Below are 20,348 nucleotides of genomic sequence, written 5' to 3'. Positions count from 1 at the left end.
TAGATAGCATATTGAAAAGCAGAGACATCACTTTGCCAACAAAAGTCCATCTAGTCAAGGCTATGGTTTTTCCAGTGGTCATGTATGGATGTGAGAGTTCGACTGTGAAGAAAGCTGAGCACTGAAGAATTGATGCTTTTGAACTGTAGTGTTGGAGAAGACTCTTGAGAGTCCCTTGGACTGCAAGGAGATCCAACCAGTCCATCCTAAAGGAGATCAGTCCTGGGTGTTCATTGGAAGGACTGATACTAAAGCTGAAACTCCAATACTTTGGCCACCTCGTGCGAAGAGTTGACTCATTGGAAAAGACCCTGATGCTGGGAGGGATTAGGGGCAGGAGGAGAAGGGGACGACAGAGGATGAGAAGGTTGGATGGCATCACCGACTTGATGGACATGAATTTGAATGAACTCCAGGAGTTGGTGATGGACAGGGAGGCCTGGTGTGCTGAGATTCATGGGGTTGCAAAGAGTCGGACACAACTGAGCAACTGAACTGAACTGAGGGAATGAGTGTGCACTGAAGGGGTTAAAGAAAGGAAAGGAACTATCAAAGAGTCTAAGAAGTGACCAGTGAGTCAGGAGGAAACCAGGAGAATGGTGTCTTGGAAACCAAGTGCAAAAATTGTTTCAAGAAGGAGGACTTGTGATCAGCACTATCAGATGGTGCTGACAGGTTGACTAAGATGCAAATTGACCATTAAATTTAGCAACATGGAGATCATGATTGAACTTGATAATGTGTTTTCAGAGGAGCAGTAAGGATGAAAGGATTAAAGGGTCTTCAAGAGAGAATGGGAAGAGAGGAATTGGAGACAGTGAATGTGTTTTCTTATCATTGTTTCAAGGAATGCCACTGGATTTCTTGTTTGCTATGTGGTCCTTTACTTGGCTTCCCTGGTGACTCAGATGGTAAAGCATCTGCCTGCAAACCGGGAGACTTAGGTTCAATCCCTGGGTTGGGAAGATCCCTTGGAGGAGGAAATGGCAATCCACTCCAGTACTCTTGCCTGGAAAATCCCATGGATGGAGAAGCCTGGTAGGCTACAGTCCATGTGGTCACAAAGAGTTGGACATGACTGAGCGACTTTACTATCACTTCCTCCACTTGTTTTTATTTCTTCTGAAGAGTTTGTAGGTTGCAAAGAAAGATTATTACACATCTGCGTTTCACGGAGGACTTCGTATTTTGACAGGCTGCTCAACATGCATTCATGTATAATAAAAAATTTAGTCTATAAAATGTTTCAGTAGTTTCTTCTTGTAGTATTTTATATATCCAAATTGTTAAGATGTTTATTGGAATGTTGAATCCAAATGGAGTACCAGCACTTGTAAATGATATGGGGACAAAAGTTAGAAAATATAGTCTATATTAAGAACGTAAGATTATAAGAAACTGAAGGGAAAATCCAGAAAATACTTAATGGTAGTTTTTAACACAGAGGTTATATACCACTAGATGGGCAAAAAAATTTCCTTTCCTTTAATGATAAATCTTACTACCTTTAATGATAGTACAGGCAGGAGGAATTGAATATATTTTTTATAGAGCCATCTTTTCTAAAAGGGGCATAGACAGTGCTTTTGGAGAAAGATGGAAAACTTTCTTGTGATTTGTTGGCTTTGCTTCATTTGAAATGACATGACTCACCAGTCCCTTGACAGGGTAGACTGTGTTCACAGAAGAATTATGGAATGTAGAACTTTAAAATAATCTCCCATAACTTCCAGGAGAGGACAGTGTTTCTGTTTAATACAGTGCTGATGTATTTGAAAAAGCTCTTTTACTCCATCCTCATTTGTAAAATACTTCAGGACTAAGAATTATTGTTTATATCACAGTGAAAATCTGGAAATGACAACATTTTGAAGTAGTAAGATATAAATAGGCTTCCCAGGTGCTCAGTGGTAAAGAATCAGCCTCCTAATGCAGGAGACGCAAGAGATGCAGGTTCAATCCCTGGGTCAGGGAGATTGCCTGAAGGAGGAAATGGCACCCCACTCCAGTTTTCTTGCTGAGAGAATCCCATGGACTGAGGAGCCTGGTAGGCTATAGTCTATAGGGTCGCAAAGAGTTGGACGTGACTGAGCATCGGAGCAAGACATAAACAATGATTATATCAGTCAAAGAAATCAGAAGCAGTTCATTTTAGGCCCCTTCAGTAAGCATGGAGATGATATAGTAAAGTCTATAGGAGGACATCTCAGTATTAATCTGTATTATTATAAGCAGCACACTTTTGGTGCTGAGATCAGGAAGTATGATACTGTCTGTATTCAACATTGTGTCATGGCTGTGTCCTGGGGTAGACTCTCATGTCAGTGGGCTAGTCACGGGTCTTTAGGACAAAGGGATGTACATATTTCTGCTGAACAGGATATTAAACCTCACACACACCCTTTTCACAATTCAGGTAAAAGAAGACATACCTAATTAGAATAAATTGTCTCAAGTCAAAGGAAATCTTGTGTCTGTGTCACATAATTTCTGTCTTTTCGTTCTCTAATTCAGGAAACTTCGAGCCACACTAGATGAATATACTACTCGAGTGGGACAGCAAGCCATTGTCCTTTGTATCTCTCCCTCCAAACCCAACCCTGTCTTTAAAGTGTTCGGTGCAGCTCCTTTGGAGAATGTGGTAAGAAAACTGTGTGTGTTCTCAGATACCCTTTGCTTTCTGTGAGTTGTTGTTCGCATTCTTTTGATCCTTTGTCTAGCACAATAGTTATTTTATCTTCCCTTCATCCAGGGGTGGGAATTGAGACTGGTTTTCAAACTCCTTTATGCAGATCAAAGTAAAATGGATCATTTCTGTTTCTCCTTTTCATAGCAAGCTATTTTACCTCATCAGATGCAATGGGAAAAAATGATATTGTATTCCTTAAGAAACCAGTGCAAGATTTTGTAGGAAAATTGCTGAAACAAAATGGTATTTTCTCAAGATGTGAACTTCCTGAGGCATTTTACTGATCACTGATATCTGAATTGCGTATTTTAAATCCTGTTTATTTCTTCAAATAATTGATTTAATCCTTCAGTGTTGAAATATAGTTGAATATTTTGATTATATCCCTATCTATAGCTAACTTTATAAAAATAATATTTTACTCTTGGATACTTTTACTATGTGAATTGTTCTTTCTTTGGATAAAGTAACTTTAAATCATTAATAGAATAATGATCTGTCCAGAATTAAATTGCGTTTTATTTTTACTAGGATAAAATTTCTGAGCTTAAAATGAATTTATTAGATTTTCCCCCATACTGAACATAGATATTTCAAGAGTTCAGAATTAGTAATCAGTTGAGATTTTGTTTATTGTATTTTTTTCCCCATATACAGATGTTGTGATTCTTTCTAAACATTTTTGAGTTTGAGTTTTTCCTCAGATTCCTGAGTCCCTAGAATAGGACGCATATTAAGACCTTTCCTGAGAGGAGTGTGGTAGATGGCTTTCTAGTTCAAAATTATACCTGACTAACAAAGTAATGGAAGTGAAACCAGTTAATTCTGTTATAAACCATAATATAAATATTATATTATTGTTAAAGATTTTATTTTAGATTGGAACAGAAACAATCCACATCAAAACCCAATTCTATTCAATTTATGTGACATACTTACAGTGACTCACAAGTGTTTAAAGTAGCTGCAAATGATACCATCAAGAAAGTGAAAAGACAGTCTACAGAATGGGAAAGAAAAAAATATTGGCAAAATACATCTGATAGAAATTTGTATCCAGAATATATAAGGAACCCTTATAACTCAGCAGTGACAAGACAGTTAATCCAGGAATGCCCTGGTGTTCAGTGGAGAGGACTTCGTGCTTATACTGCAGCAGGCATAGGTTCAGTCTCTGGTCAGGAAATGATGACCCGGCAAGCCGTGCAGCATGGCCAAAAACAGAAAAAAGACAATTAACAGAATTTAAAATGGCAAAGAATCTGTATAAATATTTTTCCAAAGAAAATATAGAAATGACCAGCAAGCACATGAGCACTTGATAAATAACTTAATCATTAGGGAAATGAAAAGCAGAACTACAGAGAGATACTTCATGCCCACTATGATGAATATAATTTAAAAGATGGACAATAATAAATGTTGATGGGGATGTGAAGAAATTGGAACCCCCATACATTGCAGTTAGAGATGTAAAATGATGCAGCTGATTTGGAAAACAATTTGGTAATTTCTCAAAATATCAAAAGAACAGTTACTATATAACCCAACAATTCTACTCCTACATTTACACAAAAGAGCTGAGAATAAAGCTTATACATACAGTGTTCATAGCAACAAAACTTATATATAAAAACCAGTGCACTATATTTGTAGAAGCATTATTCATAATAGCCACAAAGTGGAAATAACCCAAATGTTCATCTGCTGATGAATGGATAAAAAAAGTTGTATTATCCATCCAGTATAGTATTACTTAGCAATGAAAAGGAATGAAGTACTGATAAATGTTACAATATGGATGAACCTTGAAAGCATTGTGCTAAGTGGAAGAATCCATTCATAAAAGGCCACACAGTGTATGATTTCATTTATGGGCAGTATCTGGAGTAGTCAAATCTCAAGAGACAGAAAGTAGGTTAGTGGTTGCCAGATTTGAAAGGTGGGGGGAATGGAGGAATAGAAAGTGACAGCTAGTGAGTTTGGAGTTTCTTTCATGGGGGATAGATTATAATGATGCTTACGTGACCGTGCAAATATTTAAAAGAGTAAATTATACACTTCAAATGGGTGAATTGTATGGTATTGTATGGTAGGTTGAATAATGAATGGCCCCCAAAGATACACAGATCCAAATCTTTATATGACATAAAAGATTTTGCAGGTGTGGTTAAGTTAAAGATTTTTGAGATAATCCAGATCACCCTGGATTATCCAGGTAGGCCCTAAATCTAATCACAGTGTCTTTATGTAAGAGGGAGCCAAAAGGAGATTGATACAGAAGGTGGAGATGTGTCAGCGGAAGCAAGAGGTTGGGTGCAAGGAACGGGTCAGAAGCAAAGCAGTGTGTGCTCAACAGCAGCTAGGCAGGATGAGAAAATGGTACCTCCCCTAGAGCTTCCAGAACAACCAGCCCTGCCAACAACTTGGGCCTATGAAACTAACAGAATGAATTTCTGTTGATAGAAGCCACCAAGTTTGTAATACTTTGTGGCAACCATAGGAAGCTAATATGTACGGCATATTAATTATATTTCAATAAAGCTGTTAAAATTTTTTTTTTTTATTACTTTCATCTTTTTTTTTTTTTAATATCGATGCATGATACAGGATGTTCGGGGCTGGTGAACTGGGATGTTTAAATTTTAAAAGCAAAACAATAAGCAAAGCAAATGTCAGACAAATCCCTACAAAAATAAATCATGGATCACAGCATTAATATCAGACAAAGCCAAATTCTCAAGACAAATGAGTCTTAACTGAGGACCATAGGTCCTTTAGTATTGATAAGCAGTATAAATTTATAATGAACCTTTTATGTCTCAACATTAAAGCAAAGAATATAGATCAAAAATTAGTAATGGGAGGAAAAAAAATAGAAACCACAGTGGTAGTAGGAGTCTTTAATATCTTTGTCACTCAAGGAAGAAAAGTATAAATAAGAATATAGATATCTGAAGAATAGAATTAATAAGGTTAATATAAAAGGTTAACATATTTAACATTGATACCATACTAGGGGAGAATATACCATATTTGAAAAATTACATGAATGGATGATAAGAATTGACTCTGTGTTATTATTAGGTCCCAAAGTAAATCTTAATAAATTGTAAAGATAGAAAATTACACAGGTCATATTTTTTATTAAAGAATAGAAAATTTAGAAGTTAATATAAGAAAGATTGACAGAAATTTTCAGCCACATGGAAATTTAAAAATACCTTTTACTGTAGTAGTTTTACAATGTTGTGTTAGTTTCTGCTGCTGCTGCTGCTAAGTCGCTTCAGTCGTGTCTGACTCTGTGCGACCCCATAGATGGCAGCCCACCAGGCTACCCCGTCCCTGGGATTCTCCAGGCAAGAATACTGGAGTGGGTTGCCATTTCCTTCTCCAGTGCATGAAAGTGAAAAGTGAAAGTGAAGTTGCTCAGTCGTGTCTGACTCAGTGACCCCACAGACTGCAGCCCACTAGGCTCCTCCGTCCATGGGATTTTCCAGGCAAGAGTACTGGAGTGGGTTGCCATTGCCTTCTCCGGTGTTAGTTTCTGCTATACAGCAAAGCCAATCACTTATATGTATACAAAAACACTTAAGAGAAAAACTTAATCTGCAAACTATTTAAAAACAAATTTTAAATAGCCTTAAAAATTATGATCTAAACAGATGCTCCAAAGCATGTTTATTGCCTTTATTTTTTTTCTATGTATACAAGAAAGAAAGAAAAGAAACTTCATCTGAGAAAGATATACAGTAAGTAAACATGTAGAAGGAATTAATGATTTTGTAAACAGAATTGTTATTTAAGAAATGGTACTATGAAAAAGTTCTATGAAGAAATGGTACTATGAACAGTTCTATGAAGACCTGCAAGACCCAAAAAAGATGTCCTTTTCATTATAGGGGACTGGAATGCAAAAGTAGGAAGTCAAGAAACACCTGGAGTAACAAGCAAATTTGGCCTTGGAGTACAGAATGAATCAGGGCAAAGGCTAATAGAGTTCTGCCAAGAGAACGCACTGGTCATAGCGAACACCCTCTTCCAACAACACAAGAGGAGACTCTACACATGGACATCACTAGATGGTCGACACCAAAATCAGATTGATTATATTCTTTGCAGCCAAAGATGGAGAAGCTCTATACAGTCAGCAAAAACAAGACCAGGAGCTGACTGTGGCTCAGATCATGAACTCCTTATTGCCAAATTCAGACTGAAATTAAAGACAGTGGAGAAAACCACTAGACCATTCAGGTATGACCTAAATCAAATCCCTTATGACTATACAGTGGAAGTGAGAAATAGATTTAAGGGGCTAGATCTGATAGACAGAGTGCCTGATGAATTATGGACGGAAGTTCGTGACATTGTACAGGAGACAGAGATCAAGACCATCCCCATGGAAAAGAAATGCAAAAAAGCAAAATGGCTGTCTGAGGAGGCCTTACAAATAGCTGTGAAAAGAAGAGAAGCGAAAAGCAAAGGAGAAAAGGAAAGATATACCCATTTGAATGCAGAGTTCCAAAGAACAGCAAGGAGAGATAAGAAAGCCTTCCTCAGCGATCAGTGCAAAGAAATAGAGGAAAACAATAGAATAGGAAAGACTAGAGATCTCTTCAAGAAGATTAGAGATACCAAGGGAACATTTCATGGAAAGATGGGCTCAGTAAAGGACAGAAATGGTATGGACCTAATAGAAGCAGAAGATACTAAGAAGAGGTGGCAAGAATACACAGAAGAACTGTACCAAAGAGATCTTCACAACTCAGATAATCACGATGGTGTGACCACTCACCTAGAGCCAGACATCCTGGAATGTGAAGTCAAGTGGGCCTTAGGAAGCATTACTATGAACAAAGCTAGTGGAGGTGATGGAATTCCAGTTGAGCTATTTCAAATCATGAGAGATGATGCTGTGAAAGTGCTGCACTCAGTATGCCAGCAAATTTGGAAAACTCAGCAGTGGCCACAGAACTGAAAAGGTCAGTTTTCATTCCAATCCCAAAGAAAGGCAATGCCAAAGAATGCTCAAACTACCACACAATTGCACTCATCTCACACGCTAGTAAAGTGATCCTTAAAATTCTTCAAGCCAGGCTTCAGCAATACGTGAACCATCAACTTCCAGATGTTCAAGCTGGCTTTAGAAAAGGCAGAGGAACCAGAGATCAAATTGCCAACATCCTCTGGATCATGGAAAAAGCAAGAGAGTTCCAGTAAAACATCTATTTCTGCTTTCTTGACTATGCCAAAGCCTTTGACTGTGTGGATCACAACAAACTGTGGAAAATTATGAAAGAGATGGGAATACCAGACCACCTGATCTGCCTCTTGAGAAATCTGTATGCAGGTCAGGAAGCAACAGTTAGAACTGGACATGGAACAACAGACGGGTTCCAAACAGGAAAAGGAGTACATGAAGGCTATATGTTGTCACCCTACTTATTTAACTTATATGTAAGGTACATCATGAGAAACGCTGGACTGGAGGAAGCACAGGCTGGAATCAAGATTGCTGGGAGAAATATCAATAACCTCAGATTTGCAGATGACACCACCTTTATGGCAGAAAGTGAAGAAGAACTAAAGAGCATCTTGATGAAGGTGAAAGAGGAGAGTGAAAAAGTTGGCTTAGAGCTCAACATTCAGAAAACGAAGATCATGGCATCTGGTCCCATCATTTCATGGGAAATAGATGGGGAAACAGTGGAAACAGTGTCAGACTTTATTTTTTTGGAGCTCCAAAATCACTGCAGATGGTGATTGCAGCCATGAAATTAAAAGATGCTTACTCCTTGGAGAAAAGTTATGACCAATCTAGATAGCATATTCAAAAGCAGAGACATTACTTTGCCAACAAAGGTCCGTCTAGTCAAGGCTATGGTTTTTCCAGTGGTCACGTATGGATGTGAGAGTCGGACTGTGAAGAAAGCTGAGCGCCGAAGAATTGATGCTTTTGAACTGTGGTGTTGGAGAAGACTCTTGAGAGTCCCTTGGACTGCAAGGAGATCCAACCAGTCCATTCTAAAGGAGATCAATCTTGGGTGCTCATTGGAAGGAATGATGCTAAAGCTGAAACTCCAATACTTTGGCCACCTGATGCGAAGAGCTGACTCATTGGAAAAGACCCTGATGCTGGGAAAGATTGAGGGCAGTAGGAGAAGGGGACGACAGAGGATGAGATGGTTGGATGGCATCACCGACTCAATGGACATGGCTTTGGGTGGGCTCCGGGAGTTGCTGATGGACATGGAGGCCTGGCGTGCGGCGGTACATGGGGTTGCAAAGAGTCGGACACGACTGAGCGACTGAACTGAACTATGAAAATCTAATGAAATAGATAAACGAGCATACTAATTGAGAAAAAGGATGAAGAAAACAAATACACAGTCTTAGAAGTGAGATGAGTTATAGTTGCAGATAAAAAATAGATTGAACATTGTAAGGAAATGCTATGCATTAATTCTCTTCTTTAAAAAACCTCAACCAAGTGGATAATTTAATAAAAAAATAACCAAATATATCCAAACCAGTAAGACAATAAACACATACAAAATTGAAAAAGTAATTAAACCATATCTCTCAAAGGGATACTACACTCCTGATTATTTCGAGTGACTTCCGTTAAACCTTCAAAGTATAGAATATTCCTTAATCTTATATATATATTGATATACAGGGTGGTATTAAAGAATCACAGCTCATATTTACTGTAATCAGTTATACAGTATACTCTGCATAATCTCATATTAGTAACAGTAAAAGAAATTATTTGGATTTTATAATAATGTCTAACATGTACTGAATGCTATGTTCTAGGTTATAAGTTATAAGCAGTTTTCATGTATTATCTCATTAAATAATATTAAAACTCTGGTATTTGCATTTTGTCCTCCTGCCTGAAGCCATCATTAACCTTTCTTCTTGCTCTTTTTTCTGGAGGCTGCTGGGAACTCTGGAAGTTTTAAATTCCATAGGGCTGTTCATCTTTGGAATATGGATTTCAGACTCAAAATTATCAGTTTTTTACAAATTTGTCATAGGAGAATTGAAAATTTTACTGGGCCCTCTAATAGATGGTATTGAAGCTTTTCTTATGGTTTCCAGGTTTTCATTTATTTCTCTATGCTGTGTTCTGCCCATATTACATCCTTGCCCACAATTGGATTGTAAGTTTTAGACAAGTTAATTGAATCATGCACATACGTTGGTGTTAATGTATATAGCTAAAAACTTCACTTTGGTGAAAACTGTGTTTAAGTTTTGATTTTGTGAGTGATTTCCCACACTGATTTTTCCTTTATGTGACTCAGTGCCCTCATGTGTGAAATAAAGATAATAGCAACCTCACTGGGGAGAAATAGAAATTAAAGTTTATTATCTTTCTCCTATATGTAGTCTTTATGAAGAACTGACATGAAAGGAATTGAACCTTGAAATCTCAAAAGACTTGGATGGAATTCTTATCTCATACTTTGTATCTAATGGGAATTGGTAAATGGTAGATTTTAACGTTGTTGAGTCGTAAGAACACTCTCTTTATGACTTACTGCTATATCACATATTTCCTTGAAATCATCCTTCTGCCTTCGTTTAATTCCACCTTCCCAGTAGATAAGTTGACTCTGGAGTTGGTCATGATTTCTTCTTCTAAGACATTCACTTATTTAGGTAAGTTTTTAAAAGATGGCTTCAGGTTGCTTAAAACGTGGAAGCATATTTAAAAAGTAATAAAGTAAGGGACTTCCCTGATGGTCCAGTGGTTAAGAATCCGAGCTCCCAATGCAGAAGGCATGGGTTAGATCCTTGGTTGGGGAATAAGATCCCATATGCCACATGACACAGGCAATAATAATAATAATATAAAAAATAAAGTAAAAGCCCTGTTGCTTGTTTATTAAGTTATGCAACAAATGGCTAAGACTGTTAGATATAAAGTATGAGGTAAGAATTCCATCCAGGTCTTTTGAGATTTCAAGATTCAGAACAAGGGATCCAAGGGGTTGGGGAAAAAGAGATCTGGACTGAGGCAGGAGAGGAAAGAGGCTGACATTGGGACTGGAGAGAGAAGAGGATGAAGCCAGCAGATTCTGTGGGCCACAGCTTGTGGCCTGGCTCTGTGCCAAGTGTGCTTCAGGATCCCTGATCTGAAGGCAGCCCTGTGCTTGGGCATCTCTTTGTTAGATTCATCAGATGACAGTGTATTTTTAATCACAGAGGAGCTCATAGGTAAAAAATAATTTTAAAAATCTTTTTTGAGACCTTCCTGAAGATTCTTCTTTTATCCAGAAAAGCAAATGTGCAGAAGGATTTTGATATCTTGTCTGAGATTATTTTTGCAGCCTCAGTAAAGGCCCATTGAACTTATGGTTGTAGCAACCAGTTCCTAAATCCTCAACAAGCTCATTCTGTGCCCAGAACTCTTAAGTCTCCTATAAATACCCTAAACTCAGCATCGCTGGTAGTTATGAGAATGTTTTATCTGTACAAGTCTGAATATGTGAAATGTTTCGTAATGTATGTTAAAAGGTCTGGTTCCTGTGCTCAGTGATGTCAACACTGGTTGTGTGCAACATAGACCAGCGTAAGTGACACACGATTGTTTGAGTCTGTTGGCATTTAAAAGAGTAAAAGAATTAGGGCAAGAACACTTGGGAAGTTTTCTCAGAGAAAGTGGGAATTGAGTTGGTCTTGAATAATGGATAGTATTTGAATTAGAAACAGAATTAAAGACCCAGAGATAGAAAGTGTGTTAGTCGCTCAAGTCATGTCCAACTCTTTGCAACCCCGTGTACTGAAACATGCCAGGCTCCTCTGTCCATGGGAATTCTCCAGGCAAGAATACTGGTGTGGATTGCCATTTCCTTCTCCATAGAGATAGAAAAGAACTTGCTATATGCAAAAGTTAGTGAGGAGGCTGGCCGGCTAAAGAGGAAGGATGGTGAACAAAATTGCCTAGTAGGACTCTGGCTTATACATGGGGAACTCAAGGGGGTGCTTATTCTCATAATCTACAGGGCTGAGCATGCACGGCTGTAGTTGGTGGCCTTGGCAGAGAGTATTGGGAAAGCAAGGAATGATCAGAATGGTTGAAATGCAATCCTGTAAGAAGTGGGGCACTGTAGGACTATTTTTGAGAAAAAAAGATAAACGATCGGAAGTGGCTAAACATACAGGCTTTGGAACTACTTAAAAATTAATTTGACTTTCTGCTATATTCCTATATGATTTGGGAATGTTACTTAACCCGAATTTTTTTATCTGCAAAATGGATATAATGGTAGTTTCTTTATAAAACTGTGTGAGAATTAACTGAATGTATGCAGTGCTTGACACACAGCAAGTATTCAATAAATGGTATTTTATTATATCAATCTTTCAGAAATTTTAAATGGCAGTAGTAGAGAGAATGAATTGAAGGAGGAGAGCTTGGTAGGCAGACCAACTGAATTTGTTTTTAAGTGGTTTTTAACTTGAATTGTGAAACCAGTTAGTTGTCAGTGACATATTGGTATGAAATAACAAAGGCTTTAGCTGTGGATTTTGGAATAGAAAGTAGAAGTTTCTAAAACAAACCTGTATTTCATCATATCTGTGATACCATGAGTTATAGGATGCACCATTATTTATGTGCCACAAAGAAAGAAAAAACACTGATAAACTTTGACATAGCGCTTACTATCACTTAGAATTTTTATTTTATACTTATTGAAAGAGCTTTTTCAGGCTTACTTAGACAGCTTTTGATCATACTGCTTTTGTAAATATGTAAAAAGGAAAATTTAAGTGAAATAAATTTCCAATTTCTGAAATTGTTTTTAACTAGTCCTAAAACTTTTTCACATTCAGAGTCCAATTCTGAATTACTTCCTGTTTCAGAGTCATCATTGTCTGCATGGTTGCATGTAATATATTGTCTTCCTTACCATCAGGAGCATGGGTGATGCTGCATTTCTGTAAAAAGAGCTCTGCTATTGTCTCTGAGACTTTTTCTCAGCTGTGACAAGTTTGATGCTGGTGCTTTTTGGTCTTACGGAAAGATCACTGGTAAAGTTATCAGACAACACCCAAGGTTCACATTCCGTTCTGAAATGGTGCTAAATGGTTTGCTGATTGAAAAGGCCTGGGGGTTGCAGTTGTGCCTCCATAGCAACCATGGTCACTTATGTGCAGGCCATGACTGCTGTGCCCCATACCACTTTGTCTATAGCAATTTTAAGAGGTATCTGAGTTTCCAGAGGAATGATAAATGGTGGGGGGTGGGAGGGAGATTATCTCAGGATTGATAAATTAGGTAGAATTGAATGCTAGCTTTATAACTCTGGGAAAGTTAGTTAACTTTACTAAGCAAACTTAGAAATACTGTGGTCACAACCTGAAGTTGTAAATTACTCTGAAGGATGTTCTCCCAGCATTTTTTTTTAAAATCAAGATATAATGGATAAATTTAGCAAAATGCCTGGATCTGAATTTCTGGAATTCTACTGACCCATAAAACGGCTGAAATTGTTTGAAACTAGCTATTAATGTAATAATAGTAATAAGCTAATGATTTTTTATCTTTGAATGCAAGATGTTTCTGCACAATGAAAGTTTTTTTTACTATTTTCATTTACTCTTACTATGAGCATATATACTGATGTAATGGTTTAACCTGATACATTAAAGTTCAAAGACTATAACCTAGGCTTACTCAGTTTTTCTGTGGGTCGGTAGTGTAAAAACTCTACTTATGATGTAGAAACCTAGAAATCAGAAAATATATATCCTTGACGATGTCATGGCAACACAGCTATTTACAGTAAATACATTGGCAATAATTTTGAAACTTTCTTTTTAGAAACCAGGATAAAACTGAATCTCTAGAGTAATAATGATTCTATAAGTTTGCACTATTTTTCTTTCATCACCTTTGTTGTTGATCTGTTGGAAATTTCTATAAAAGTTTTACATCGTAGCCAATAATTTTTACTTTTCCATATGTTTAAGGTGGAGTATGGGGATTTTTCTCTTCTAATCTTTATAATGAGATATTTCTAGGGAAGTATATGGTGACTGAGAGTTCAGTCCAGGACTATAACATTGTTACAACTTCTGAGTAAACCTCATATTCCCTTGCCTTTTTTTCTATGATGATGGCCTGAGCCCTGAAAGCAAGTTAATTTCCTATCCCATCTTGTTACATTTTTATAACTCCATGGCTTCCTTTACTATCCCTAAAGTATCCTCATCCCCCCTGATCTATTTCTTATAAGTAAGTGAACCCATTATTGATGGTGGTAGAATCCAGTGAACTCTCTACATTCTATAGAAGAATGTGTACATGTGCAACTTGCTGCTGTTCTGTTTTTTGTGAGACTTTCACTAATAGTGGAAGGAATGGAGTCAGACCAAAAGTATCTGGTTCAGATATGGCCTTGTCAGAGTTACAGAGGCCTCATGGTTTTAAAGTCCACCTCTGTCTCCAGGGAGTCCCTGACAGAAAGGAGGAGGACTTGACCTGTGGTGCTCTCTCTGGCCCCAGGCCTTACTGATGGTGGCGCCTGTGACACCCAGCTGCACTGTGACACCCAGTATACACGTCTTGTTTTTTTTCTCTGATGCCTTTTAGTTCAGCCTCTTGTACAGCTGATCTCCTGTTTGGTAATCTAGCTTTGTAGGAAAACAGCGGGCATAGCAAAGTTTCAAAGAGGGTGCTTAGAGTTTTAGAGACATAAATCCTCAGTGATCTTGGAAATGACTTTCGTAATTAACTGCCTCAGCTGGGTTTTATCAGATGGCCTGGGAAATGCAGAATATGAATACCATTCCTGTTAGATCTGGAACAGGTAATGGGGCCAGCATTTACTGAGAAAATGTGATTTTTAACTGAGGAGCAGTATTTCTAGAAAACTCTTTCCTCTCGCTTCTTTATCCCATTGTTACCTGTAATTTCGTCATCTTTTCATTTAATTCTGTACGATGTGATGTCTTTGGGGCCAGCGGGTATTTTTACCTGCTAGTTGTAGACATGTTTGTTCTTAGGGCTCTGCAGTGGCTAAGGGAGTCCAGCCCCACCCACTCTCTGGTTGCTTGGCATCAACCCTCCCTGGTTGTTGGGCATCTTGTTTACTTCTGCCCTTAATTCCCTGCAGGTGCGTAAGTACAAGAGCATGATCCTGGAAGACCTGGAGTCCGCCCTGGCAGAGCACGCCCCTGCACCACAGGAGGTTAACTCAGAGCTGCCGCCTCTCACGATAGATGGAATCCCAGTCTCTGTAGACAAAATGACCCAGGTAAGTAAGGGGCGGGGAGTGAGGAGGAGAAGCAAGTGACTCAGGTGTGGGCGGGCCTCACATCGCCTTTTAGTTTTGTCCTCAGTGATCCACCATCAGAGGAAGATGCAGGCTGGAGTCTGACAGTGAAACAGTAGCAACCTTGGGAAAGAAAATGTAGGCCAGAAGAATGCCCCCAGCCCAGGGCATGGATGTGGTCTTCTCTTCCTGTTGGCAGTTTTTTCCTTTCAGTTGGGCCCTTGGGTTACTTTTAGCTGGAATTGGTTTGGACAGGAGACTGTTAGAACTTTGATGAATCACAATCAAATGGGGCAAGAGACCTGCAGTCTCTTTTGAGCTGAGCTGGTCCTCTTTCCATATAAATTCTGAATTCTACCACACTGATGCCACAGGGGCCTCCCCTCTCCAGGGAATAAGAACACCCTCCTGGGTCATTGCTTCCCTGCTCTCCCTTAGAGAGGGAAAGTCAAAATGTGCTAATCCTGGTAAATCAACATAACCTCAGGGGTTTTGCTGAGACTGTTCCTTTTGTTTTTTTAGCTCTAAAAGTGATAGCTTGATCAAGATCAAATGCCTTTTTTAATAACATATCTTCCTACCTTTTTTCTTTATTAATACTTCTAGCTTTAAATCCAGTTGTGAGTTTTCTTTTCTTATCTTTGTTGTTGGTTTTTGTTTTTTTTCTGGCCGTGACACATGGCATGCGGGATCTTAGTTCCCTGACCAGGTATTGAACCTGCATCCCCTGCAGTGGAAGCACAGACTCTTAATCACTGGACCGCCAGCAAAGTCCCTTCTTTCTTTATCTTGTTCGACTTCAGCAGCATTTATCATACTCCTTCCTTCTCAGAACTTTCTTCTTCAGTTTCTGTACCCAACACTCTCCTGAATATCCTCCTGCCATTCTGCGTGCTCCCTCTCAGCTCTTCTGCTAGCTCCGCTTCCTCTTCTCACTTGACCAGTATTGGTGTGTCCCAGGGCTCTGTCTGTAGTTTTTCTTAAAGTAATCTCATCCTGTCAGATGGCCTTTATATCCCATCTGTGTGTGGTCTGTACTCCAGCTTATATTACTAGTAGATTTTCAGTACCAGACAGGCCCAAAACAGAACTTTAATTGCCTCCACTCCCCGCTCCAAATCTGTTCCTCCCCCTAGTACCCTCTCATCAGCTAACGGCTGCACAGTCCATCTGGTTGCTCAAGTCCCCGCATAGGAGTAATCCTTGGTTTCCTGTTTTGCCCTCACTACCCACCAACCACATTTAGTTTTTCAGCAAGTCATGTCATTTCACCTCTGAACATACTCTGAGTCTGACCATTCGTCTCGGTCCCCTTCGCCACCCTTGCCCAAACCTTTAGTTTCTTGCATGGACTCTTTCCATTGATCAGTTCTGTTCATCTCCTTTCTGTTGCAGTCCATGCTCTACAGAGACACCAGAGATTGTTTAAAAAACTTAAATCAGGTAATATCACTCTTGTGTCAGCCCTTTAATGGCTTTCCACTCTTCCTAGAATCAAATTCAGACACTGCCAAGGCCTCTGAGGCCCTATATAACCAGGCCTCTACCTCATTTCTCATTCTCCCCCTTAGTCACTGTGTTCTGGCCATGCTCGTCCTCCTTTCTGTCAAACACCCCAAACTCTTTCTTTCGCTTTTGCTATTTCCCCTACCTGAAACATTGTTCTCCCAGACTGTTGCATGATTGACCTTACCTTATTCAAAGTCTAGCTTAGATATCACCTCCTGAGACAAGCCTTTCTTGATTATCCCATCTAATGAAGCTTTCTCTTCACCACCAAGTCACAGACTAATACAGCCCCATTTTACTGTCTTTGCAAGACTTATCACTACCTGAAACTGTCTTATTTGTTAAATTTCTACTTGTGTATGATCTGTTTCTTCAGCTAGAATTGAGAGCAAGGGCTTAGTTTCTTTCCATTCTTCCCCATGGTCCAGTATAGCTGCCTGGCATCAGATAATATCTGTATTCTAAATGTGGTTGACCCTGTGTATCTGTGATTTCTGCATCTGTGGATTCAACTGGGAAAAAATTGCAGAAAGTTCCAAAGAGCAAAATTTGAATTTGCAGCACTGGCACCTGTTGACATAGCATGTACGTTGTATTAGGTATTACAGGTAATACAGAGACAGTTCAAAGTGCACAGCAGGATGTGTGTAGGTTATGTGCAGATCCTGTGCCAGTTTACGTAAGGGACTGGAGCATCCTCTAATTTTGGCTACCTATGGTGGGCTTCTGCAACCAATGCCCCGAAGATACCAAGGGACTGCTCTGTTCATTAGATGTATCTGTTCATTAGATGACCTGAAGGTCAGAACAGAAATGAGTCCAGTATCATGGGTAACTGGATCGCGGGGCTCCTGAGTAGGCATTCATGCAGTCCAGACGTTGATGCTGCAGCTCAAGGGGTGGCGCCTGGTTTTTTTCCCCTAAGTCTGAGCCAGTCTAAACTAGCAACTTGGTCTGAAGTAATGCAGTATTTTATAAATATAAAGCTAAATTGTAATCTTTTGATTGTTGGATTCATAGATCTTTCTGTGGATACTTGAAGCATCTCTAGATAGTGGTTCAAAGAGGAAAACATTACCTAAACTTTTTTCCTGTCACTTCATACCTGCTATTATTAATACGTTGGGCTATTCTGACTGGTTAAAGAAAACATAAGGTGAATTTTACCTGACTAATGTAAAGAATCTACTCTATCTCAGATATAAAGTACATCTAAAGCTGACTAAGCTTCTGATTAAGAGGCTTACTTAATCATTAAGAAGAAGGAATGTACCATGTTTAAGAAACTCTTCTCCTGCCATGGGAGTGTTTTGCTTCTTTGTCACATTTGGTGTGTTTAGTTGAAATAATCTGAGATTTTTATTATATTAAATCATGACTACTGATAATTAGGAAAGTTTGCTGATGATCATAGAAGTCAGAGCAAACAGTTTAATTATCATGTTGGGGGTAAAACATTTGAAACTGTTTTTTCATTTTTGTGAAATATGCATTCAGTAGAGCTTGGTGCAGTGGTGCATCCAAGGGAAGCTGGTACCAAGTCATGAGTCAGTCTCAGAAGTGCTTTGTTGGAAGCTACGTCTTCTTTATGGTTGTACATTCCCTCTGTACCCTTCTCACCACAGATGACAAGTGAAAAATAACACGTAGCAAACAAAACAAATGTGAGGAGGAGTGAGCAGAACGATGAAAAACCCAGCTCCCAGCTGAATGGAAATTTCTGAGTATTCCAATCCTGGGGGTGGCCCCCCCACAGCTGTTTTTTATTTAGTTGTATTTTATTTTGTTTTCCTCAAATAATTTCTTAATGTGAGACAAATACCTCCCTTTAAAAAAGTTTTTTTAACCTATTGATCCTAAAACTATTAAGGGTAGTAAAAGCAGAGTTTAATTTCAAACCAAACCTAGATAGGCAAGGTGATGGGAATATAAAGCATCAGCAATCGAATGTACATTGGTAAAATTTTTCCAGAGGGCAGGTTGGCAAAATTTTCAATGTGCATGTCATGCCCTCCAAATAAGCAAAGATACATGCTCATGGCATTGTTTACAAAAGGAAAATCTGAGAATAATGTGACTGAATAAATTATAGTAGTGGTGTTTACCTGGAAAGAAGAGCAGCTTAGCCCAGAAGAGACTGGAAGTGAATATGCAGTGAGATATTGGATGCTAGAAATGATGATTATCTCTCTATCACAGTAGAATAATACTGTGGTATATTAAATTAAAAACTGATTATAAAATAGCATTTCTTATGTACCGTATAATTTGAGGAGTTTAGGGCTTTATTTCTGTTTGTTTGTTTCTACTAGGGGGGCTAGATTTTTCTATTCAGGAAATACAGAATTAATGATCTCATTTGTTTAAAACATGCACACAAAACTTGAGCTTGTGTGTGTGAAATTTTAAAGGTGTATACACCAATATTAACAGTGATTATCACTGTGTGGTGGCATTATGGGTGATTTTCATTGTCTCTGTGTAATAAGCATGAATTACTTTTATAACCATAGAAACCCAAAATTGAATTTTTTAAAGTGCAAGTTTTATGATGTTTCTGCTTTGTTTTGTCCAACAATTTTTTTTTTTTTAGTGTTCTGGTGAAGATGTCAACTGTTTTTTTTTTTTTTTTTTTAAGTCTCTTCTGTAGCTACTGTGTGTTGGAAGGCACAATACTAACTCTTTACAGGAGTATCTCATTTAATCCTTGCTGTCCAGTGTGAGAGTGTTTATGTATGTATATAATTTCTATTTTATAATCAAGGAAGAAGAGCTCAGATATGATCTGTAACAATAAAGGACAAAGTGGATACCAATTTTGGATACTAAATTAAGTTTAAGTGTATACCAATTCTAGAGACCATGATTTCCTTGAAGTGATAAAATTCCAGATTTATAAAAGTGCACTAGAATAGAGATGGACTTGGGTTAACCAGACAGCTCAACTAATCATCTTATCTGCACTGAATGCTATGGAGATGACTACTTTAGAAATATAATTCGATATACGACCGAAAATGAGTTCTGAATCATCCAAAGAGAGTAAGTTGCATTCAGTATTGTTTCAATGTTCAGTTCAGTTCAGTCGCTCAGTCGTGTCCGACTCTTTGTGACCCCATGAATTGCAGCACGCCAGGCCTCCCTGTCCATCACCAACTCCCGGAGTTCACTCAGACTCACGTCCATCGAGTCGGTGATGCCATCCAGCCATCTCATCCTCTGTCGTCCCCTTCTCCTCCTGCCCCCAATCCCTCCCAGCATCAGAGTCTTTTCCAATGAGTCAGCTCTTCGCGTGAGGTGGCCAAAGTACTGGAGTTTCAGCTTTAGCATCATTCCTTCCAAAGAAATCCCAGGGCTGATCTCCTTCAGAATGGACTGGCTGGATCTCCTTGCAGTCCAAGAAACTCTCAAGAGTCTTCTCCAACACTACAGTTCAAAAGCATCAATTCTTCGGTGCTCAGCCTTCTTCACAGTCCAACTCTCACATCCATACATGACCACTGGAAAAACCATAGCCTTGACTAGATGAACCTTTGTTGGCAAAGTAATGTCTCTGCTTTTGAATATGCTACTAGGTTGGTCATAACTTTCCTTCTGGGAGTAAGTGTCTTAATTTCATGGCTGCAGTCACCATCTGCATTGATTTTGGAGCCCAAAAAAATAAAGTCTGACACTGTTTGCACTGTTTCCCCATCTATTTCCCATGAAGTGATGGGACTAGATGCCATGATCTTCGTTTTCTGAATGTTGAGCTTTAACCCACTTTTTCACTCTCCACTTTCACTTTCATCAAGAGGCTTTTTAGTTCCTCTTCACTTTCTGCCATAAGGGTGGTGTCATCTGCATATCTGAGGTTA

At 38.7% G+C, this 20,348-nt stretch overlaps 1 protein-coding gene across 4 annotated transcripts in view; it reads left to right on the top strand.

Annotated features, from left to right (window-relative positions):
* NRF1 (nuclear respiratory factor 1) overlaps window positions 1-20,348 on the top strand; it is a 103,441-nt gene that overhangs the window by 28,685 nt on the left and 54,408 nt on the right. For all 4 annotated transcript variants that reach the window (XM_010831686.1, XM_010831683.1, XM_010831684.1 and 1 more), the window contains 2 exons: window positions 2,515-2,641; window positions 14,824-14,964. In XM_010831686.1, coding sequence (XP_010829988.1) covers window positions 2,515-2,641; window positions 14,824-14,964 — 268 coding nt within the window. The remainder of the gene's footprint in view (window positions 1-2,514; window positions 2,642-14,823; window positions 14,965-20,348) is intronic.

Source organism: Bison bison, unplaced genomic scaffold (assembly GCF_000754665.1).
Source record: "Bison bison bison isolate TAMUID 2011002044 unplaced genomic scaffold, Bison_UMD1.0 scf7180017864530, whole genome shotgun sequence".
NCBI lineage: Eukaryota > Metazoa > Chordata > Mammalia > Artiodactyla > Bovidae > Bison > Bison bison.
The sequence above is the reverse complement of the archived record's forward strand: the minus strand, read 5'-3'. Positions and strand labels throughout refer to the sequence as shown.